Source organism: Monodelphis domestica, chromosome 2, assembly GCF_027887165.1.
Source record: "Monodelphis domestica isolate mMonDom1 chromosome 2, mMonDom1.pri, whole genome shotgun sequence".
Taxonomy (NCBI): domain Eukaryota; kingdom Metazoa; phylum Chordata; class Mammalia; order Didelphimorphia; family Didelphidae; genus Monodelphis; species Monodelphis domestica.
Genome location: NC_077228.1, coordinates 478,242,444 through 478,267,556, shown reverse-complemented (window position 1 = coordinate 478,267,556; position 25,113 = coordinate 478,242,444). Strand labels below are relative to the sequence as shown.

General features: G+C 39.8%; 1 protein-coding gene and 1 pseudogene across 1 annotated transcript in view; both read right to left on the bottom strand.

Annotated features, from left to right (window-relative positions):
- Positions 1–25,113, bottom strand: part of ELAPOR1 (endosome-lysosome associated apoptosis and autophagy regulator 1) — a 108,382-nt gene that overhangs the window by 47,419 nt on the left and 35,850 nt on the right. Inside the window, exons 2-3 of the mRNA XM_001381901.5 lie at positions 8,026–8,146; positions 5,259–5,451 (exon numbers count right to left, since the gene is read on the bottom strand). Coding sequence (XP_001381938.2) covers positions 5,259–5,451; positions 8,026–8,146 — 314 coding nt within the window. The remainder of the gene's footprint in view (positions 1–5,258; positions 5,452–8,025; positions 8,147–25,113) is intronic.
- LOC130457501 (60S ribosomal protein L9-like) lies at positions 8,167–24,679 on the bottom strand (annotated as a pseudogene).

Sequence of the window (25,113 nt, the reverse complement as noted above, 5' to 3'; positions counted from 1 at the left end):
CTGTCCTTAGTCCTTCCGGGCTGGTATGCGTCTGAGTCTCTATTCTCAAACACTATTGTTGAGAGGAAAGCAGTCTGTAAACTATAAGGTGCTAAGGCAGAAAGAAGTAAGTTCTATAACTCAAATAGGCCTTAATTTTCTCTCTCTCTCTCTCTCTCTCTCTCTCTCTCTCTCTCTCTCTCTCTCTCTCTCTCTCTCTCTCTCTGTCTCTCTCCTTTCCCCATTTCTCTCCCCATCTCCCTCCCTATCTCTGTCTCCCCTCCCTCCTTCCCTCTCTCTCTCCCCCTCTCTCTTTCTCTCTCCACTCCTTTCTCCCATCTCTCTCTCTCTTTCTCCCTGTCTCTCTCTGTCTCTGTCTCCCTCCCTCCCTCCTCTCTCTCCCCATCTTTCTCTCTCTTCTTGTCTCTCTGTCTCTTACTTTCTCAGTGTCTGTTTCTCCATCTCTCTCTCTCTCTCTCTCTTTCTTCCTCTCATTCTTTCTCTCTTCCTCTTTTCTCCCCCCCCTGTCTCTGTCTGTCTGTCTCTGTCTCTCTGTCTGTCTCTGTCTCTGTCTCTCTGTCTCTGTCTCTCTGTCTGTCTGTCTGTCTCTTTATCTGTCTCTGTCTCTCTGTCTCTCTCTCTGACTATTTCTCTAATTTCTATACACCCTAAATTGTGGAGCAAAAAACTTGGAAACAATAAACATGAAAAGATTAACCTGAGATTCTGAGCTACTCTTTGGGATCTTTAATTACCTTCTCTTGAATGAAAACCTTAATTTAATTTCTCCTCCCAATGTCTATAAATTTCAGGGAGGGAAGCCCAAATGCCCACATTGCATAACGTATATCCAAAGACTAGGAACAAGTCAACTGGAAAGATGCAAGTAGAACCAGGGGTTCTGGTGTCTAGACTAACCCAATCTGTTTCTCTAGAAATGGCTCCTCTCCCCCGCCTATAGAATAGTTTTGAGACAATATGACTTTTTTTTTAGTGGACGAGTCACCTGTTTTGCCATATTCCTTAACACTAGCAAAAACCTCCATCTACCATTCATTCATTCATCCTACAAATATTTATTAAACCCTATTATGTGCCAGGCTAAGCTTTGTAACTACAAAACAGAGAGAGAGAGAGAGAGAGAGAGAGAGAGAGAGAGAGAGAGAGAGAGAGAGAGCAGAAAATGTGTCCCTGCTCTCAAAGAGTTTACATCCTTAAAAAAATTTTTTTTAATTTAAAAATATTTTTCCACGGTTACAGGATTCATTTTCAGAGCTCACATTCTAAAGAGGAAGACAACATGTAATCAGTTATGTACATACAAGAGATATACAGTGTAATAATGGAAGAAAGGGACTGAAAGAAGGGGGTTCAGAGGGAGGTAGGTCTGGGATTTGCCCTGGAGATTCCAAGCTGAGGGAGATAACAACATGTAAATATCAAATAGGAGGAATAGGGAGAAGCAATGTTTTTGTGGTGGTGATATAATGGGGCTCTGAAAGAGTTAGGTTAAAAGGACAAGGCAAGAAAGAAGCGTATTCCTCTTCAGGTATGCCCAACTCTTCCTGACCCCTTTTGGGGTTTTCTTGGCAAAGACACTGGAGTGGTTTGCCATTTCTTCTCCAGCTCATTTGACAGATGAAGAAATTGAAGCAAATGGGGTTAAGTGACTTGCCCAGGGCCACACAACTAGTAAGTTTCTAAATCAGGATTTGAACTCATGACTTCCTGACTCTAGGTCCAGCACTTTGTCACCTAGTTAGTGTGAATTCCAGGTATGGACAAAGGCAGGGAGGAGGAAATGGAATGCTGCATATACAGAGTTTGTGAAGGAGAAGAATGTGAACTTGCCTGAAAAGGTAGGCTAGAGCCAGGCAGTGAAGGATTCTCAATGCCAAAGGGCAGATTTTGTATTTTATCCAGGAGGCCATACTCTGAAAAGTGTTACCTTTTGCTTTTGCCACAAAATGCAGCAGTGCTTCTCATTAAATGGAAATACTTTCAACTCCCCAAAGCTGAGCTCATCATTAACCTAAATGGCATTGATCTCTCTCGTTCTGAAAAAGACAAAACTTGCCACCCAGCGCCAGCTATAAATAACCTCTGAGGTTTGATGAATTATTAAATTGATGCCAAAAGTAGGTTACATTTGCAAGTTGTATATAAACAGCCTTGATTTTGTCAGGTCTCAGCGTCCCTGATTGAAAAGAGAAACTTCATGGACAAAAGCACTTTCAGGTTCAGACCTCGATCTATGAAAGAAGGGTCACAAGGGGATTTCCTTAACATTGACATCCCACTGTGAAATCCACTGTGGCCTTGGGGAAACTAAGGCACAGTCAGAGAAGTGGTATTACACAGCATGGAAAGAATCTAGCCCTCATAAATCCTAGTCTCATCATGCTGGTAAAGAGAGAAGAGAGAGCACTCAGTCTAATTCAGGGGTTTCCAAAGGTTGGGATCCCCAAGGCACTGAGGTACAGTAGAAAAGAACACAGGATCAGGAATCAGGGGAACCAAGTTCAAATCCAGGCCGTGTCACTTAACTCCTTGTGAGACCTTGGTCAAGTCACTTCCCTCTTGTGTCCTTAGGGGCTTGTCTAAGGCCCCTTCCAGTTCTAGATCTCTGATCATTTTTTCATCCCTTCATTGGTATTTATACACTTGCCCTTTCCTCATTTTCTTCAGTCTCTTGTTCTTTCTTTGTTTCTTATTCCTTATTCCTAAATACCCATTCTTTCCCCCATTGGATCCATTGTCTGAAGCCTCAGAACTTCACTCTGAGAAGTATCTATAAGATCAATCACACAACTGAACTGGAAAACCATATTTCTTTGCATTAGTCCTAACTCAGTCATCGCCTTGCTGTGGGACTTTGGACAGGTCCCCAACCCTTTACGAGCCTTCCAAGTCTCCCTTTTCCTAATAAGAAGTAAAAATCCTTGTCCTTAAAGTGTGTGAAAGAAATGAATGAAGCCAGTCTCTGAAGCCTTCTGCACTCCTGGAAGAAAGGCTCTGTAGAAATAAACAACGTTATATTATCCTACATCCTGCTTCACTGAACTGAGCTGAGAGATAATCTCTGAAATCTATCTCACGTCTCTCTCTTGAGAGCCAAGAAAGCCTTTCTATGTTCGGAAGTGAATTGATCATATGGGCTGAGCCTGCATCTTGTTCTGACCAAATTACATCCTCCATTAGGACTTAAATAGTGGCTGTCTTAACCCCATATATTCTGTCTCGTCTTCTAGCTTTTTTGTTACCAGCCTGTCTCAGTTTCCCACCCTCCCAGGAAATCTGTTGTCATGCTAATACCCACAGAGCATAAAAATGAACACTGAGAGAAGTCAAATTGCTCTATTAAATATCCATTCTGCGTAGCACAGACAGACTTAATGGGTCTTCCAAGAGATGGAACTTTGGGAATTTGAGCCTTTCCCTATTTTCCAAATTTCAAGATCGGATCCAGCGATTCCATGCCTTTCATCTCATAGACAAGTATTAGCTTAATACTACTTAAAAGAAAATGTTAACTTATTTTCTTTCTTCATCAATGACAACAATTTTTTCCATGTCAACACTGTTTAACCAAGCATAATGTACCATGTCTTATATATCTTTGTATCCTCCACAATGCCTGTGCTGAGTACCTCGTACATAATAAATGCTAAGTAAATATTTGTTGACTGAATGAACAAATATCCAAAGATATGCTATCAATGGACCAGTATCCCCAATAAGGATGGCCGTCTCCTGTCTCCTTGGAGCAATGATATCTTTAGCTGATAGATTTTTTGATCTTTAGGCTATATAATAGACTTTGGCAACCATCAAGTCATGTTTAACCCAACTTGTGTCCCCAAGAGTCCCACCATTTGGGTTTGGTTGACCTACATTTAGGAGTTAACACCAAGCTCCGAGGAGGAAGCCCAACTCTTTGTTTGCATCATGCACTATGTTTCAATGTAGGAACAATAATGTTACATGGCTGATTTTAGTGAGATCTATTGCCTCAGAATTTTTCTCTAATACTTCATCATGTTATGCAGGTAACCGTGGGTCCTTGAAGGTCATGCCACTGGAGTAGAAACTCTACAGGGAAATAGGGACATAGATTTAGAACTCTAAGAGACCCAAGAGGCCATCAAGTCCAACCCTTTCATTTTACAAATGAGGTAATTAAGGCACAAAGAAATTAAATAGTAATTCTAGTAACAGTAATAAAAGCTAACATCTATGTGGTGCTATAGTTCAAATCTAGTCTTAAACACTTACTAGCTGCGGAACCCTAGGCAAGTCACTGAATCTGTTTGCCTCAATTTCCTAATTTATAAAAATGGCCTGGAGAAGGAAATAGCAAACTACACTAGTACCTTTGCCAAGACAATCTGTAATGGGGTCACAGAGAATCAGACATGACTGAAATGACCGAACAACAGCCACAACATGTGATGTTTTAAGGTTTCCAGAGCTCTTTACAAATATTATCTCATTTTATCCTCACAATAGCCCTGGGATGTGGGTGCTATTATATATTATTTTATAGATGAGTAAAGTGAGGTAAACAGGTTAAGTGACTAGACCAGGGTCATCCAGCTAATAAGTATCAGAGGCCAAAGTTTAGTCTCTCTGACTCCTGGTCCAGCATTCTATTTTCTGTGCCCCCTAGCTCCCTAGATTAGTATTTCTCTGAGGTGGAATTTTATATTATGTCTTATTTCTCTGAGGTGGAATTTTATATTAAGTCTTATTTCTCTGAGGTAGAATTTTATATTAAGTCTTCTTGACTCCAAGTTCAATACTTTCTCCCTTTTGCCATCCTGCTATTTCGAGGTCCTATCAAGTTGGAAAGGCTGTGAGTTGAGAATCGGTGATGAACTTTCAGATCAAGATTCCAAGCACTGCTCTAGTGTAGGCTTAGAAAGATTAGACAAACCACCAGGCTGTCACCACAGGTGATAAATTTGGGGGCTCAAAAGGGTTAATCGTCCAAGGTCTCGAGGGGCTGCAGATGTTTTACAGAATTTCAGAGTTGGAAGGAACCTTAGAAATCATCTAATCCCTTGGGCAAGTCCTCAAAGAACCTTAGTTTCCTCATCTATAAAATAGGACTTATAATACTTTCCCTGATGATCTCAAAGGGTAACTACGAGGCTCAAAGGAAATAGTACTTGTGAAAGCCCTTCCTAAACTTGCCCATGACTGCCTGGCTAGTACTACAACCTTCTTCCTAGAGAAATGAGGTTGAGGAATCTCTCACACATGGATGCTAAACTCACGAGGTACAGTTCTCAGATGATTCAGTGAAGTCTTCATCAATCTCCATGTTGGTTGCTAGGGTGGCAAATCCATGTGGTAATTCATCCCACTCATCGAATCGTATGCCTGTGCCCAGAGAATATCGGCCTTTGGCACATGGCTTACATGACTGATCCTTCATGTCCAGGAATTCCCCAGCATTGCAAGAAAAGGCTAAAAAAAAAAAACCAGAATAGAAATTGGGTAGTATTAAGATTACTACTCAAGGGAGAGTTGATAAGTTATAGTTCTGCATTGTCAGGGGAAGTCATGATGTCTAATGGAAAGGAACAGTAAGGAGGCACCTGTTTGCCTCAGTTTCTTCATCTGTAAAAATGAGCTGGAAAAGGAAATGGTAAACCACTCTAGTATCTTTGCCAAGAAAACCCTAAATAGGGTCACAAAAAGTTGGACATGACTAAACAAAATGACAACAACAAAGAGGATTCTGCCTATTAAGGCTTAGTAACTTGGGAACTAAAACTTTTCATTCCCATTCCACTAGTGGCTTGTGCAGTGACTTCAAGCAGGACCTCTCTGGGTTTAATACCAGTTGAGAGGTGCCTTTCCTATTCTGAAAGATGTTCAGGGAAGGAGACATCACTGATTTTCATAGTGCTTTCGCAAAATGGTAGATAATCATAGAATTTAAACCTGGAAAGGACCTTAAGAGACCAGTGATGTCAATTGGGGAATGGCTGAACAAATTGTGGTATATGTTGGTGATGGAATACTATTGTGCAAAAAGGAATAATAAAGTGGAGGAGTTCCATGGAGACTGGAACGACCTCCAGGAAGTGATGCAGAGGGAGAGGAGCAGAACCAGGAGAACATTGTACAGAGACTAATACACTGTGGTATAATCGAACGTAATGGACGTCTCCATTAATGGTGGTGTAATGTCCCTGAACAATCTGCAGGGATCTAGGAGAAAAAACACTATTCATAAGCAGAGGACAAACTGTGGGAGTAGAAACACCGAGGAAAAGCAACTGCCTGACTACAGCGGTTGAGGGGACATGACAGAGGAGAGACTCTAAACGAACACTCTAATGCAAATATTAACAACATGGCAATGGGTTAGAATCAAGAACACATGTGATACCCAGTGGAATCACGCATCGGATACAGGGGATGGGGGGGAGGAAAAGAAAATGATCTTTGTCTTTAATGAATAATGCATGGAAATGATCAAATAAAATATTATAAAATTAAAAAAAAAGAGGCTAGAGGAAAAAAAAAAGAGAGACCAGTGATGGTGAACCTTTTAGAGACTGAGTGCTCAAACTATACTCCTCTCACACAGCATGTGAGCCCCCCTCTTACCCCAGATAGGTAAGGGAGGAAGCACTCCCATTGGGCTGCTGGGCAGAGAGGCAGGTAATAGGAAAAATGTCTTCAGGTGCTTGTGGAGAGGGGAAGGGAAGCAGTCCCCTCTGGCACACTCCAGCACAGGTGTCATAGATTCACCAACACGGTCCTCATCCATCCCTTTCATTTTGCAAATAAGGAAACGGAAGCTCAGGAAGTTCACTGGTTAGCATAAGGTCACAGAGTAGCAAAGCCTGAATTCAAATTTGTATCTTACTTGGTGCATATGACAATTAATTTGCTCATGGTTTCTTGGCTTGTTTAAAGCCCCTTTAAAGGCAGCCCAACTTTCAGAAACCTTTTTATATGTGTGTATGTGTATAAAATACATATTATATATTTATATACATGCACATATAAATACATACTTATATACAATGCATATACACACGTACACACAAGCACACATATGTAGCCAATAGCACACGTGTGTGAGGCATGTATAATACACATATACATATATGTATCCATGTACAAAAATAAATATAACATTTCCTTAATATTATCGCCAACTCTTAAAATTTCCTTTATCCCAAATCCCTAATTATCAGTTCTCCCTCTCTTTTCCTGTCCTATCAGAAGCATACAGAGAAAGCAGGTGCCAACTGCTTGAAAAGTTGTGATCATTAACTACAGTTACACAAAATGGGAATGTAAGCTTCAGGCAAGGCATTCTCAAGTTTCTGAATGCACAATCAGGCCCACCCACCAAATGAGATTTATGTTCTCTGAATTGACACTCAATGTACTTAAAAGGTCTGTCTGCAGCAATCCATCTTTCCTGGTTTCCTTTCCAAGGATGAAAATAGGCTGCAATCTTCACTAATGAGTGATTATAGCTGCCCAGTAACATCTAGGCTAAGAATGCTTAAGCAGAAAAGGAAGCTAAATATGCAAAAGAAGAAACCATCTGAATGCAGCGCAGCTGGAATTCTTCATTCTTATTCCCCAAGATCCAAGAAGCTTAGAAGAAAAAAATCAAGGATGGAGTCTGTGCCACACAATATGTTTCTTTGCCAAAGTGGAGGAGAAAGAAAGAAAGAAAGAAAGAAAGAAAGAAAGAAAGAAAGAAAGAAAGAAAGAAAGAAAGAAAGAAAGAAAGAAAGAAAGAAAGAAAGAAAGAAAGAAAGAAAGAAAGAAAGAAAGAAAGAAAGAAAGAAAGAAAGAAAGAAAGAAAGAAAGAAAGAAAGAAAGAAAGAAAGGTTTGATAAAAGATCTGATTTCCCCAAGACACCCTCTACTTCCCCCAAATGAGGAGCAACAGGGCTTAGACCTATCAGATCTGTGCTGGGCAAGGCCATGACAGAGGTGATATACAGTTTTCTCATCTGTAAAATGGGGATAATAATAGGGGAGCTCAAAGTGACAGCTGCTTACAGCATTCGGTGCCCTTGACTGGATCGGGGAGGCTGGTGCACAGTCCAGGTGTGTGGGGCACGGCAACCCTCCATCTGGAGCCTAGGCTGTCACACGCAGTGTACTCGTAGTGATACTCAGACTGTAGAGAAGAAAGAGGAAACATACAATGAGGTGAGTAAGGTAGTCATCAGCTAAGCAGAGGCACACCTGCTTGTCCCTTGCTTCCTCTAGGTAAAACGTGTCCTAAATAAAGAGAAGGATCCCAAGCTCCCTGGACACCCTAGGTGACAGCAAGAACTCTTAAGGTTAGAAATGATCACCAGGAAATATGACCAGTCATGGAAGTGACTTGATTCATTTCTCTTGGATGGAATGTTATCTTATCAATGGAATTGCAAGTTTTTCATACAGATACTTTAAGATTCTTTCTTGTTCCTTCAAAATAAATGGCCACTGACCCATAGGATTGAGAAAACCTGGAAGGAAAGAGGGAAATCCCAACAAAAAGAGATGGGGTGTGTGGGTGTTGGCAAGGGGTAAGAGTTTTGATTGCTCCAAACTGAAGAACAGATAACCTTCAATTTCCCATGAGAAAAGTGTCTAGGTCACAGGAAAACTTGAACAAGTTATGATCATAACTATTGTTTCCTGTATCTCTCAGGTTCCTTACCACCCTGGGAGGTTCTATATTGCTGCTTAGCATTTGATAAGCACCATGACAGGTAATAGAACAGGATACTTGAGGATTCCCATTTCTAATCCACCACTAGCTGGGTATAAAATCTATTCACTGTCCTTTTAATTCTCTCTTCTTTAGAATGGATAATCCCTAGTCCAGTTCAATTATCTGATAAACTATAGAAAGAACTGAAATAGCAATTAACAGTTCAAAGAGGAAAAACACAATACATGGGCCAAATGACCTTACAAACTTTTATTATTTAAACATTGTTTAAACATTAAACATTTTAACACTTTATCCATTAAAAATATAAACAATGGAGCCAGTCACCTGTGGCTTCTTTTTCATCTATACACTGCCACTAAACCTGAAACAACCTAAAACCTGAAAAACCTGAAACAGAGATTTTCTCTCTTGCATCTGTACCCTTAGGGAAAAAAATAAACTCAAAGATTTCTAATATGTTACAGCTAAGAGAGAGCTTAGAGATGACATCATCTAACACCATTTTTAAGATGAGGATATGGGGTCAGAAAGATGAGGAGACCTACCCCAAAGCCATAACTACAAGTCTGTGACAGAGGACAGCTAGTTCTCTGTCTCTTTATAAAATGAAACTTGAAAAAAAAATAAATAAAATAAAATGAAACTTGGTGGTGCAGAGGGTAGAGGGCAAGCCAGAAGTCAGAAAGAACTGAATTCAAATCCTGCCTCAAACATTTACTACTTGTGTGACTCTGGGCAAGTCATTTACTCTTTCTGCACCTTTTCCCCCATCATCTGTAAAATGGGAATAATAGCAACTTCACAAAGTTTCTGTCAGATGATTTAATGGATGTAAAGTGCTTTGCAAACCTTAAGGTGCTGAATGCTGGACAGCAGCATTTTAGTCATTATCATTATTAAAATGAGGGAACTAGAAGGCCTCTAAGGTTCTGGTCAGTTCCAGATCTATTGACCTATGAACCTAGGCTTTTAATTTCCTTCCTGCTTTCTACTCCAAACTCATGTAATAAAGAAATACTCCAAACTACATAAAAGCTAAGAATAAATGGATTTCAGGTCTACAGTTGGGCAATATAAAAAAAATTTTAAACCCTTGCCTTCCATCTTAAAATCAATACTGTGTATTGGTTCTAAGACAAAAGAGCAACAAGGGCCAGGCAATGAAGGTTAAGTTGACTTGCTTAGGGGTGTCTGAGTATTTTAATAAAAATTCAAGATTTAAAATTTTGTTTGAGAATGATCTTCAAGGAAAGAAGCTTGCAAACTCCTAAAATCCAGAGAATGAACTGTTGCAGAAAGATGCTAGAAAACCTATGCTACATTAAGAAGATCCAGAATGAACTTTGGGTGTGGTTGAACATTTATTTGAATGTATACTCTTATGCCAAAATGGGACTGCCCCCAATTGGTTTTTGTCAAAATGCGCCCAACAAACATTGGTTTTGCTGTCTTTCTTCTATTCCCCTCTTCTATCTAACTATTGTAGTTTCCTCTTAGAAGGTGAAATTTTGTATACACCTGCAGTTAGTAGAATTTAGAGGTGCAGGATGATTATGTTTAGTGATCAGTTGGGGAGACTAGTCCCCTAACCATCATCAGGGGGGATTGTGAATTTTAGATTTACTCCACCCTGCTTAGTCTAACAAACAGGAATGTCTACACCCCTACTTAAGGATTAAGTGTTGAGAAGAATGGCCTATGACAGACATGTGCTAGCAAATGACAAATCATAAACAACTGAAACACCCCCTGGGCTGTCCTAAGTCAAGCTTAAGCTACCATAGGTACATGTGAGATACAGGAAGTGATATAAAAACGGTCTATATATTTCACGTCACTTCCTCTCTCTGGCCTCTTTTTTGGCGGAGAGGTGGCTGGTGGCAATGTGATGGGCGTCTTGGCATCTTGGCATGGCTGCAGCTATTATCTGGGTTTGGCTGTGAGCATCCTTGATACAGTAACTGGGAGAAGCTTAATATCATGGGTCAGGTGAGCCATCTTCCCTGAGCTCTCTTGGAGTCTTAGGCTGATTCCTTTCTTCCTTTACCTTTCCTAAAAACGCCATTCTCCTAGGAGGCCCCTCATCTCAGTGGAGGCCTCATGGCTGGAAGGTCTCTGAACTCCCCTTGGCTCAGGCTAGGCCAGAGAAATCTTATACCCTTTTCCCTCTCTCTTTCTCTTAATTCCTTCCCTCTATATTGATTAAATCACCATAAAATTCCCAAACTGACTTGAGTATTTTATTGGGATTTGAATTAATCCCTGGTGACCAACTAAATTTATATTTCAGTCAAACCCCCCTAAAATTACCCCTTACATGAGGCTAGATTTGAATCCAGGAACTCTCTATTCACTGAGTCACCTCACTGCTCCTTTGGGGTAGTATAAAATTATAAAATATCAGAACTGAAAGCAAATAGCTTTATTCCCCCAGAAAGGGAGAAACAAGCAGAGTTAGAAATTAATGTGTTAGTTTTAGTTTTGAGATAAAGAGAGAGCTTCTGTTAAAAAGAAATTTTGAAATTTGGTTTTAATATGCATCAATTAAACATATTTAATGGTAATGGACTTTGCTTCTAGTAGCAATACAACAAGCCAACTCCTGAAGGATTTATAGGAAAAAGAATGCTATCCACAATGAGAGAAAGAACTATGGGAGTAGAAACGTAAAAGCAAAGCATGACATCACTTATCATATATATATATAGGTACCTGATTTGAGGTTTAGGCTTTTAAAAACCGCTCTATAGCAAAAAGGAATAATATGGAAATAGGTATCAAGTGATAACATTTGTACAACCCAGTGGAATTGCTTGTCAACTCTGGGAGGGAGGAGGGAAGGGGGGAGAGAAAGGAAAGAAAATGGATCATTGAAACAAGGAAAAATACTTAAAATTTCAAAATTAAAAAAAAAAGACCTATTTATTAGGCATTTATTGTGTATCTAGCACAAGGAATATCAGTTATGGAGCAGGACTTTATGCTTTTTATCCTTCAAGTAAACTAGTACTTAGCCAGATGCAAAGGATAGGATTATAATTTGGAGATCATTAGGCTTCCCTTTTCTCCACAAGCTCTTGCTTCAGGTGTGGATGCCAGAGAAAGGAAACCTCAGTTCTTGCCTCTCTGCTGTCAATCAATATAGTGACCCTTTGGGCAAACCACTTCTGGGGAATCCTGCTTATCCCATCATCCTTCTTTTCCTGTCTCACAAGGAAGGAGAAGAATATTAATGTAGTTGTACTGTATTGAGCCCTTTAGTTTGTGGGTTGTTTTTTTTTTTCTTTCTTTCCTTATCGATTCCAAGACAGAAAAGTAATAAGGACCAGGAAATTGGAGCTAAGTAACTAGCCCAGGGTCACACAGCCAGGAACTGTCTGAGGTCAAATTTGAACCCAGGACCCCTGACACCAGCCCATTGAGCCACCTCGCTGTCCCTCTTTAGTTTGTTTTTAAGGAATACTGTATAAATTCTGGGCCTAATGATCATCTTAAACAGAAAGTGTCTACTATTCAGAAGCTATATTAACTGTAAATGGTCACTCATCTTCTTCACCAGTGAGCAAAGATTTTCCCCCAGCAAGTAATAAATAATGATTGAATTGACTTGACTAGCTGCTCACATGCTGGGGGAAGAGAAGAACAGAAAAAGAATGCTGAAGTGACTATTTTCTCTGTGCTTTCAGCAAGAATCTTTGAGTACCATCATGTAACAAATACACGTAGTCTTCTCCTAATTCCTCTCACTCACATTGTAATAATACCTAGGCAAGGACCTCGGATTGGGAACATGCATCTCTAAGGTCAGCCAGGCTCAATACTGCATCCTTCAGAAGTGCTGGTAAAAAGCTCATGTGTTCAGTAAGAGAGTTTCTCTTCACCCTGATTGCATTTTCCCCTTGGGGAGATACATGGAACAATTCCATTTCTCTCTATCTTCTTTCATCTGTTCTCCCTTGGGTCCTTCTCTGGTGGGAAGTTTTCTGAGCAAATGGCAGTTTTAGACCCAAGACAAATTTCCTTTCGAATATGTGCTAATTTATTCATTGTTATCTAGATAGATTTACAGCAGCCGGGGTGGCTGTCTCTGTTGTCCCTGCTTGTGACAGTTCCAAGTCTGGATTACCCTGAGATAATACCGTTAACATGAACCTTAAACAGGGGCAAATGATAAGTGAAATAGGGGAAAAAGAGAGAATTCTTCATGTGCACCAAAAGCCCAGTGGACAAAGCACTTCCCTTGGTACCTCAGTTTACCTGAAGTGTATTCATGAAGTATATGCACATATATTCACTTACACACTTACAGGAGTCTGAATGCAGACCAAGACAAGCTATATTTCACTTTATTTCTTCACTTTTCTTTTCTTTTATTTGTTCAAGTTCTCTTCTCCAAACTGACAAATATGGAAAGATGTTTTATACTTACACATGTAAAATCTGTATCAGATTGCTTACTGACTCAGGAAAGGGGGAAGAGAGGGAGGGCGGAAGAGAGGAAGAGAATTTGGCTCAAACTTTTTTTTTTAATATATTTTATTTGATCATTTCCAAGCATTATTCGTTAAAGACATAGATCATTTTCTTTTCCTCCCCCCCACCCCCCATAGCCGACGCGTAAGTCCACTGGGCATTAGATGTCAAACTTTTTTTAAAAAGTTTAAAATTTGTTTTTTCATGTAATTGAAAGAAAAAATTATTAGAAAATCTTAGGGAAAAAAGACATTTATAAGTGGCACAGAATGAATAATTATGGCCAGTCCAGAGAGCTACAAGGAACCCTGGTACTGCCCATACATCTCACCTCCTTCTGCTAGCCGAAAACCAGAAACATTGACAATTCCATATGGGGAAGAATGGAGCAGTCCTAGGGCACATGTCAGCCCCAGTACAACAACACAACTTCCCACAGGAACAGAAAGAAGGGAAGAATGAAATTCTAAAGTTTTATTCCTCTGGGGCCAAATGTGAATCATCTCCCTATTCATGACACTTATTTTTCAGCTTCTGAGGAGGAGGAATGTCTGTCATATGAGAGCTTACTGGAGCTACTAAAACGTGAACAACACCCAGGCCACTGAATTCTCTTATTTTAAGTCTCAGAAACCTGAGAGTAATTCCTATTTGTCTTTGGTAGGAATTGAGTATGGAGCAGTTAAGTGGCACAGTGGATAGAGTGCAGGACATTGAACCAAGAAGACTCATCTTCTTGAATGCACAACCAGCCTCAGCCACTTGCTAACTGTGTGACCCTGGGTGAATCCCTTTATCCTATATGCCTCCATTTCTGCATCTGTCAAATGAGCTAGAGAAGAAAATGGCAGATCACTATCTCTGCCAAGAAAACTCCAAATGGGGTCAGAAAGAGCTGGATACAACTGAAATGAGTGAACAACAAAAAGACTAAGTATCACAGGATTTCAAGGCTCTGAACCTCAGGGCCATGGAGGCTAACTGGCTCCAGTCCATCCTGAGACATGTGTCCATATACTATATCATTACACATTGGTATTGGTGACAAAGAGAAATACTTCTTGTGCCATGTCCCTAAAGCATATCAAACTCAACATATCATGATAGCTAATATTTATACAGTGCTTACCCTGTACTGTCAAGTCCTTTACAATAATTATTTCATTTTGGAGTAATTACTATTGCCATCCCCATTTTACAGATGTGTGAAATGAGGTAAATGGAGGTTAAAAGACTTGCCCAGGGTCACACAGGTAATACATTTCTAAGGTCAAATTTGAATTCTGGTCTTCTCTACTCTAGATCCAACCCTTGTTTTACTGTGCCACCTAATACTCCCTAAATATATTCTAACCAATTGAACATATCCTAAATAACTCATATCTCCCCACCCAAACCCTCATTTTCCTAATTTCTCTATTTCTACCAAGAGCACCACCATCATTCTGATCCCCTAGTTTTATAATCTCCAAGTCATCCTTGATTCCCCATTCACTCACATCTGTATTCAATCAATTGATTCTATTTTCTTGATTTTATTTTTATTCTGTCTAAAGTCTGGTCAAATGAGTCTTGTGCTATTTCATTTCCCATCTTTGAGCTTTTTCCTTGACCTAACACTCATATTTGGAATGGTTTCCTTCTTTTCCTCTGCTTCCAAGAGACCCTGGAGTTTCCTTCAAAATTGAGCTCAAATATCATCTTTTAACATAAGGCTTTCCAATTTCCCTAGTCACTAATGCTCTTTCCAGTCCCCACCCTCTGCCATTATGCTGTATTTATTTTCTCTGTATTTTGGATCTACTTATATGTGTATACATTATTTCTCCTATAGAAAGTAAGCTCCTTGAGGGCAGGCACTGTTTCTTTTTTTTTTTCTTTGTATCTCTAGCATCTAGTACAAAGTCTGGAAGGGTAGGTGTTTAATCAATAGATGAATTAATCAGTTGATTAATGACCCATAGTATGCACACAACTCTTGTCACAGGACAAACTTGGTGTACGGGTTGACCTTAAGAGTTGAGTAATCTGGGCTATTGAAATGGTATGTAATTGAGCTACTGTCATTGCAGATTCACTTGTAGAATCCTTATTCTGAACAATGTGCACTCAGCATCCCCAAACCCAAAACTAGAGCTAAGAATGATATGTGCTTTCTATTTTTTCTATCTCAATTTTCTGTTGTAGAAAGGAAAATGGAAACATAGTTGTTAGACGTTTCTGACAGCATGGACCTAACCAGAAAGATGTAGGTTTAAGGGCTTTAAATAAGTACTTTATACAGGGTGCTATTTATGCATGATTAGTCTTTCTTGGATATTTTAAGGTGTCTCAAAACTTAGCTGATGTGGGCACCCCCTGTAACAGTGCAGAATGCAACCCATCCATGCTTTCTTAATCAATGTGATTCTTAGCCATCTCTTTTCATAAATCTTTCATAGAAAATATATTTGATATGCTAGAAAATGGTTCTCTAGCTTTTAATATTAAGTGGCTACCAAAGCAACATCAGGCTGTCTATCAGCTGTCACTCACTGTCCTTTTCTGATCTCCTTTACTGACCCTATATTTCTCTAGAAATATAGTTGCTATAATTTATTACATCATTCCATGTTGGTAATATGCCAACAGTTAATTGACATTCACCATTTGTCTCTCTGTTACCCTTTTAGTTACTCAAAATGTTGATTCTTTGGAGATTGTGGTCTTCCAAGGTTCATAGTTATATTAACAGCATCAGAAGAACATTAGTGGCCAAAAGATGGGTTTTTATAATAAGAGATCATTGGTAATCTTGCAAAATTTCCTAAATGCAACCACGAACCATTACCATTTGCAATATCTGTCCAATGAATGCATACTGTCCATTCAACTGCCAATCAAAGGACATAATTCTGAATCTTCACTTCTCAGAATCTTTACCCCGCGCTTCAAGGCTCAACTCCAAAGCCACCTTATTTCACAAAACCTTCCCTCATTTTCAGAGTTATTAATGTTCTCTCTCCTGACATTAGCTTGTATTTTTTTTTAATCTGTGTTCATATTATGTCACTCTAAACTCTGTAAGAGTAGGATTCAAACTACTTAAGAGTAGGAGTCAGAGTTCATTTTTATCCCCATTATGGGAGCTCAATACATTATCTGTTTAATTGAATTGAGTTGAGGTGAATTGGAAAAAAGCATTCTTTATTCATTTGATTTTTCGTGAGCAAACTGTTGGGGCAATTTCTGTGGATCTCATTGGAAAGACTATAATATTAGGGGTTGATGCAATTGGTAATTATGTCATGGACTAACAAGAACCTCTGGAGAATTGTGCCATCTATAAAGAAGTCCTCTTCCATGTAGACTCTGCCATGAGAGTGCCAAACACATTTGGAAAGCACAATTCCCTATTTTATGACTCAACTGATGCCCATAATTAAAGGTTTCTTAACAAAATTACTGCTGTGGTTTGCATTTATCAAGGAATCTTGTATTATCTTGACACAAGTATGGGAGCATCTTGTTGGAGGAGAACTTCTAAGACTGCTTATGGCTCTACTAAGTCAAGTACTTTATTAAAAAATGAAATTTTGTATTCTCTTTACATTTTTCAGTCAACTGTATGATTGTGAAAATGGCCTCTATTTTTCATTAAAATACAAAGCAAGGAGGAGGGAAGAGAAGCCATGGGAGATTTGAGGAAGGAGGAAAAGGGTATTGGAGATTTAGAAAAGTTGTAGTGAGTGGGATAGTGAATCAATTAGGAAGGTGTAAGATGACTGTCTTGCCACAATGATGGCTCAGTTGAGATGATGCAAGAGAAATTTGTAGTGGACCCAGGAAGCATGGTTTTGTGGGGTTTTTTTCCTGCTTGTTTCAGAAATGTATAAGTAGGAACAAAGGCAGTGGATACTAGAGATAATTGAAGACTTCTGAAGCATAGCAGAATAAGATTTTCAATAGAAAAAAAGGAGTCTGGGATTCAAGAGATGACAACAGTATCTGGCTGAACTGCTTCACCAAAGATCAAGATGGAGAAGAGAATGAAGTACAGTCAGGACATGGGCAATGGATTAGGAAAGAATTGAGGAGTTGAGGGATTGGAACGTATGGCGAGATTTTAAAACAAGGTTTGGGGATATAAAACATTTTGATCAGGGAGAGGAATTTCAGAATTCATGAGCTCAGAAATGGAACACTTATGGCAAGATCAAGGCTATAAATGTCTCTGTTGTGTTTCTAAGGTGGAGTAGAAGAGACCCAGAAAGGAAAGAAAAACCAAAACCATTCCTTGCTCTCACAGAGCTCATGGTCTAATGGAAGAGAAAACTTGCAAATAACTTAAGTACAAAGAAGATATATCTAGAATAAACAGGAAGTAATTTCAGAGCAATGACAGTAAGATTAAGGACTGATGTGTAAGTCTTCTTGTAGAAGGTGGACCTTATCTGAGACTTGAAAGAATTCAGGAAGACTAAGTGGTGAAAATGAGGTGGGAGAGAGCTCCAGGCTTTAGGGATAGTCAGTAAGAATGTCTACAGTTGGGAAATAGAGTTATGTAATGTGAGGGGGGAAAAGGAAACCAATGTCACTGTCTCAGAGAGTATGAAGGAGAGAGAAAAGTAATAAGCCTGGAAAGGTAGAAAGGGGCCAGGTTATAAAAAAGTTTAAAATCCAAAGAGGGGCTTTTACATTGGATTCTGGAATTAGTTGGGAACCACTGGAGTTTATTAAATAGGGGAGGGAAGGTGATGTGGTCAGACTCACTCTTTAGCAGTTGAGTAGAAAGTGGACTGGAGTAGGGAGAGACTTGTGGTAAGAGACTCACTAAAAGGCTACTAATGATAGTCCAGGTAGGGGATGATAAGTACCCAGAACCAGAGTGGTTTTAGCATCAGAAGAAAGTAGAGATTACATAAGAAAAATGTTAGATAATATCTGTTGGTGTTGGTATACTACTGTTCTAAAAAGAATAATGAACTGGAAGAATTTCATGTGAACTGGAACAACCTCCAGGAATTGATGCAGATGAGAGGAGCAGAACCAGGACAACATTGTACACAGAGACTGATACACTGGTATAATTGAATGTAATGGACTTCTCCATTAGTGGCAATGCAAAGATCCAGGACAATTCTGGAGGAATTCTCAGAAAGAATACTATCCACATCCAGAGGAAGAACTGTGGGAGCAGAAACACAGAAGAAAAACAGCTGCTTGATCCCATGGGTCGAGGGAGATGTGATTGGGTAGACTCTAGAATATCACCCTAGCGCAAATATTAATAATATGGAAATAGGTTTTGATCAAGGACACATGTAAAACCCATTGGAATTGCTCATTGGCTATGGGAGGGAGGTGGGGGAAGGGGAGGGAAAGAACATGATTCATGTAACTATGGGAAAATATTCTCAATTACATAACTTTTTAAAATGTTAGAAAGCTAAAACTACAGGATTTGACTACTAATTGACTGGAATTGACTGGCTATAAGAGTGGGAAGGGAAAAGGGAGATTAGAAGGGAATAAGCATTTAACATAGTTCCTTTTATGTACCAGGCATTATATGCTAAATGCTTTTACAAATATTATCTCATTTGATCCTCACATCAATTCTGGGAGGGAAGTGCAATTAGTATATCCATTTGACAGTAGAGCAAACTGAGGCAGAAGCTAAGTGACTTGTCCAGGGTCTTAATAGTTTGCAAAGCTATTAATGGTATGTATCAGGATTTGAACTCTGATCTTCCCGACTCCAGACTTGGAATTCTTTCTAGTGTTCCAGTTGAGTGAGTCAGGAGTCAAAGATGACACCTAGGTTGTGAGCACAGGGAGGATGGTGGCACACTGGACAGTAATAGGGAAATTAAAACAGTAAAGACAGCAGAGTTCTGTTTTGGAAGTGGAGACCAACTAATTAATTTAAATACAAAGAATCTATATATCTATATATATATATATATGATAAACAGGGAGTAATTTCAGAGCAATGACAGTAAGATTAAGGAAGGCTGACTGGGACTTTCTCTGAGGCTTGAAAGAATTTAGGCTGGCCTTTTGTTTAGCCACAAAAACAAGAGAGATACGGGATGATAACTAGTATAGATGGATGCTTAGTGAGGATTTCTGTAGGTGGAGGAGACACAGCCTGGTCTGCAAGTACTAGAGAAGTAGCCAGTAGACAGGGAGTGATTGTAAGGTAGTAGAAGAGTGGAGAAGAAGAGAACTTTGGGTTCAATGGAGGAATCAAGTACAAAAATGACAAACTCAAAAATGGCAAATGTCACCTTCACAATTTTGCTCACAATGACTCTGACTCTCTCCCCAAAATTTAGAAAAAGTGCAGATTATATCCTAAATGTCCTGTTGTCTGGATTCTCTCACTGATCTGAGAGTATCTCAATTGTATTCAATAATTGTCTTTACTCTCCTCTAAAAGAACTAAGTGCATTTTTGGAATAAATGTTGAATGTGTGTTGAATCCTCAGGCCACCGTCTTCTGCATTTATGCAGCTTTTAAATGATATCAGTCTTTTGCATTGTGCCTTTCTCTGAAATATAGATATTATCCCCAAAGATATCTTCTGATATCTTTATTTTTGACTATTGTGGACTGCTGGATCAGGAACAACTAAATTGGATATAAATTCAATATCATGTTCTTCCAGAACTAACTCATCTAAGTGGATGGTAGGCAGCTCAATGGATAGAGAGCCAGGTCGGGAGACGAGAGGTCCAGGGTTCAAATCTTATTTCAGAAGTTTCTTAGCTGCGTGAGCCTGGGCAAGTCACTTAACCCCCACTGCCTAACCCTTATTGCTCTTCTGCCTTAGCAATATCAACATATAGTATTGAGTCCAAGATGGAAGTAAGGGTTAAAAAAAAACTATCATCTTAAAAGTGGCACAGACTAACATATGGACTCATGTACCCTTTTAGGCAGAATTAAATGACTTGTCTAGGGTCACACAGCCAGTAAGTGTCTGAGGCTGGAATTGAATTCAGGCCTTTCTGGCTCCAGACCTAGGACTCTATCCATTGCACTACTTAGCTGCCCCTTTCATGTACATTTTTTAGATATATTTTTCACCCAAGAAGTTTCTGATTTTCAATGAGTGAGTCATTCCCTTAAAAAACTAAATCGATAGGGAATCAAATGTACACAGACTTCATCTTGTACAGAAAACCCAAGGTAGGGCCTTTGATCATATTTTGCACCTGTCTACAGATTGTGCAAATTGTCACGAGTTTCTTTAAATGCTCCCACCACCTGTCAATCCATGGCTTTTTACTCTTCTTTCCAAGGAGACTAAGCTCAAGACTGATGGAGCTGTTCACAGGATTTCTCCAGGGATCTTCAATATAACTGTCTCTCCCTTCAGAGAGATATCAACATGTTCTGGTATGTCAAGAGTCTGGGTCCCGAGAAGGCCCTTCATCTCATTGTGGATGGGCCAAAGAGCCAACAATGAATCATTGTTATACCTTCCTGCCTAGGTAGCTACCCTTCCCTTTCTTTTTCTAGGCAAATCTGTACTTGGTCAGGCAAAATAAGGTCTTCCTGACATTCAGACCCTAAAACAAACCACCTAACCCAAACTATCTTTTGTGCCACAGTTAATGGTTTGGAAACTAACAAAGCAGCACTGTGAACTGGTACCCAGCAATTATCATCAGTCTAAATTGTCCACACTTAATTAGGAGGAGTTCCATCAAGCCCTTAGGACCTTCTCCACACCAACAGGTAGACAGGTAAAGGTTTGCACATTCCCAGGGGAAACAATCATTGTAAAACATTAGCCAGAATTGTGAGAAAGACTGGGGTGGGCTAGTTCTCCAAGAACAAAGAAAATGTAAAAAAAAATGGCATACTAGAGAGTCTCTGACCCAGACCCCAGCCACAGGAATCCACAGCAGTTCTCCCTAATATACAGGAACTGGGACCTTTCCAACCCCAGTCCTGATGGAAGAATTAATACAGTATATGAAAAATAAATTCTCACATTGTTCTCTGCTGTCCTGGTCAGTCTCCGTTCCGACCACCACCTTTTAGGAAGCAGTATACTGAAGAACGTTCAAAGGAAGATGATCCTAATGCCATATGAGGATTAGCTGAAATCCCTAGGTATATTCCTCACCCATAATACTTCATCAACTATCTGAGTGCCTTTGCATTGGCCACTCCATTCCCCAGACTGGAATACCCTTCCTTCTTCACTTGGAATCCTTGATTTCCTCCAAGACTCAGCTCCAGAGCCACCTACTATGGTGTCTCCTATCTGGGTCCCCCTCACTGCTCATGCCTTCCCCTCTAAGTTAAGTTGCACCCACTCTATACCTATTTTACACACATGCCTTCCATGCCCATTAGAACATAAGCCAAGGAGTGTTTTGCCTTTGTCTCTGTGATTCCAATCTCAGCACACTCTTTAATCAGTAAAGAACTCATGACTGATTGGGACTGGATGACCATTTTGTTGAGAAAGCTGTAGAAGGAGTTTCTTTTGGGTTGGAGCAGGACTCTTTGGCTCTTGGAATCTCAACCAATTCTGAAGTTCTCTGCCTCTGTGACCGTGTCATTCTTGTACAAATTCCCATTCTCACAACAAGTAGGGGATCAGCTTGACCCAGGCCTTCAGTGTTTGCCTTGGCAAGATCTGAGCCTGGGGTAACAAACTCGTTCTTAGGCAAACCCGGATTCAGATACGTGCCAGATGGAGGCACCGGAATGTTTCAGCAGTTTGCAGTCCTGCTGCCCCTCCCCTCACTTTGGCACCCTTACGCAACCTGGGGCAGATCAGAACCCTCCAGGGAAGTCATAAGAGTTAGCTTTTCTTGGGGACTATGTATTAGGGCCAAAATACTCATCAAGAAAACGTTGAAATCAACATTGACGAGGCTACAGAAGTGTCTTTGAAACCCAAATTTGGTCTTTGCACACAGGCTTACTATAAATATTTAATCACTGATTTATTACAAAGTTGTTCATCCTTTTCTTGGCAAAAAAAAAAAACAACAGATACTAAAACTGATCTTCACTAACTAAACTTACATGATTTAAGCCTGAAAAGGGAATTTAGAGATTATTTAGCCCGACCCCCTCATTTTTATAGATGAGTAAACTGAGCCCAGAGATACTTCAAGTGATGAAGATCACAAAGGAAACTGTCTGCATTGAACCTGGGATCCCCTGACTCCCAACCCTGTGCTTTATCTATTACTCTCTCAAATCCCACCAGAAGACCACTTGACTTCTAGACCCCTCCTCAAATCCCAGAGCCAGTTATTGAGAAAGGGTGGAATGAGAGAGAATGGAATTAATTTCCCTCAAGGTGAGACAGCTCACTATGTGTGCCAGGAGACCTGGGTGAGATGTTCTAAAATCTGAAAAATTGTTCCAACTTATATAAACCTCACTCTGGCCCAAACTGATCCACAAGCTTGATTCTTATTCTTTTCTTTTTTGTGTCAACAAGTCAAGGGAACAAACATTAAGTGTTTACAAAGAGCCAGGCACTGTGCTAAGTGCTGGGAATACAAAATCAAGCAAAGATGACAGTCCCTGTATTCATGGAGATTGTGTTATATTTGGGAAAGCAACAAATAAAAAGAGAGTGATGGGGAAGCTGGGTGTCCCAGAAGATTGAGAGTCAGGTCTAGAGATGGGAGGTCCTGAGTTCAGATCTGACCTCAGATACTTCCTAGCTATGTGACCTTGGGCAAGTCACTTAATCCTCATTGCCTAGCCTTCACCACTCTTCTCCCTTGGAACCAATGCACAGTATTGATTCTAAGACAGAAGATAGGTTTGTTTGGTTTTTTTAATGGAAATTAAGTAGGGGGGTGCAGAATGGAGAGAAGGTACCTGCTAGGGCCATGTTGCCAAAATCTAGAGTCAGAAGTAGACCTGGGAGAAGAGGGAAAGATGGTTTAGTCTGGATATTTCCTGTAAATGGAAGTTCTAAGAGGAATTTACCAATGGGAAGAAGGGGCTTCAGGGGCAGAAAGACCCACTGGGGGAGAAGGCAGCTGAGATATGGTGGAAAAGTTTAGAACAGTCAGAAGTAGAGCTAGGAAAGGAGTGAAGGACGAAGAATGTCCTTCTACTTTGAGCTCAAGCTTGGTCCATCTGACACTTAAGACTTGGCTCTTTTATGTAATAGACTTCTCTAGTAGCAGCAATGCAATGATCCAGGACATTTCTGAGGGACTAAAGAGAAAGAACGCTATCTACACCCAGAGAAAGAACTGTGGGAGTAGAAACACAGAAGAAAAACTGCTTGATCACATGGGTCAATGGGGATATGATTGGGGATATAGACTCTAAATGATCACCCTGGTGCAAATATCAATAATATGGAAATAGGTCTTGATCAATGAATGACATATGTAAAACCCAGTGGAATTGCGTGTTGGCTATAGGAGGGGGTGGGGGTAGGGAAAGGAAAGAACATGAATCTTGTAACCATAGAAAAATATTCTAACTTAATTAAATAAAATTTTTCAAAAGGGAAAAAAAAAAAGATTTGGCCATTTTATTAGATAGAAAGAATGCTCGGCTCAGAGTCTAAAAGAGAAGGGTTTAAATCAAGTCCCTGACAACACTTGCTAGATATATAATTATTGTAAGTATTTAACCTTTCTAAAACTTGGTTTCTTACTCTTTAAAATACTCTCTGTAGAGCCTACTTCACTAGGTTATTGTGAACATCAAATAAGATAACTTCTGTAAAGAAGAATGGAAATGCCCAGAGCCTCCTACTTCCATGCCTCACCCAAGCTGCCATGCTTAGTAAATGACTTGGGCTCTAGAGTTCTCCGCACTGAAACTTATTCAGTGATCCATTCCTTCACAGCTAGCTGTCTCATTGAAAAAAAGTGAATTAGGGGGCAGTTGGGTAGCTCAGTGGATTGAAAGACAGGCCTAAAGATGGGAGGTCCTAGGTTCAAATCTGACCTCAGACACTTCCCAGCTGTGTGACCCTGGGCAAGTCACTTGACCCCCATTGCCTAGCCCTTACCACTCTTCTGCCTTGGAGCCAATACAAAGTATTGACTCCAAGACGGAAGGTAAGGGTTTGTTTGTTTTTGGTTTTTTAAGTGAATTAGCTAATTCTCTGCTGTTGTTCAGCTGTGTCCATATCTTTATGAAGCCACATTTGGAATTTCCTTGACAGAGATACTGATGTGGTTTGCCATTTCCTTCTCCAGCTTATTTTACAGATCAGAAAACTGAGGCAAACAGGGTTAAGGGACTTGCCTGGGATTACATAGCTAGTTAGATTAAGACAGATTTGAACTCAGGAATATGACTTGCTGATTTTAGGCCCAGTGCCCTATCCACTATCTCTAAGCTAATTCCTGTAAGATAACTAGTTTAATGTTACCCATCTCCCAGCATTTATACTTATTTAAAAAAGAGCTTCTAAAGATAAAAACTTTTTTAAAAAATTACTCTCCATGGAATTTCAGGCACTATTGGCAAGCCAAATAGTGTGTCCCAAAAGCCTTATAGTTTAAAAGTGCTCTAAGACTGTACTAGGACACCTTGTGTCACCATTTAAATCACACTGAGCAGGCAACTGGGAAGAGAGTGAGGAGGAGAAGGAGGAGGAGGAAGAGAAGAAAGAGAAGGAGAAGAAGGAGAAGAAGAAGGAAGAAGAAGAAGAAGGAAGAAGAAGAAGAAGAAGAAGAAGAAGAAGAAGAAGAAGAAGAAGAAGAAGAAGAAGAAGAAGAAGAAGAAGAAGAAGAAGAAGAAGAAGAAGAAGAAGAAGAAGAAGAAGAAGAAGAAGAGGAAGAAGAAGAAGAGGAAGAAGAAGAAGAGGAAGAAGAAGAAGAGGAAGAAGAAGAAGAGGAAGAAGAAGAAGAGGAAGAAGAAGAAGAGGAAGAAGAAGAAGAGGAAGAAGAAGAAGAAGAAGAAGAAGAAGAAGAAGAAGAAGAAGAAGAAGAAGAAGAAGAAG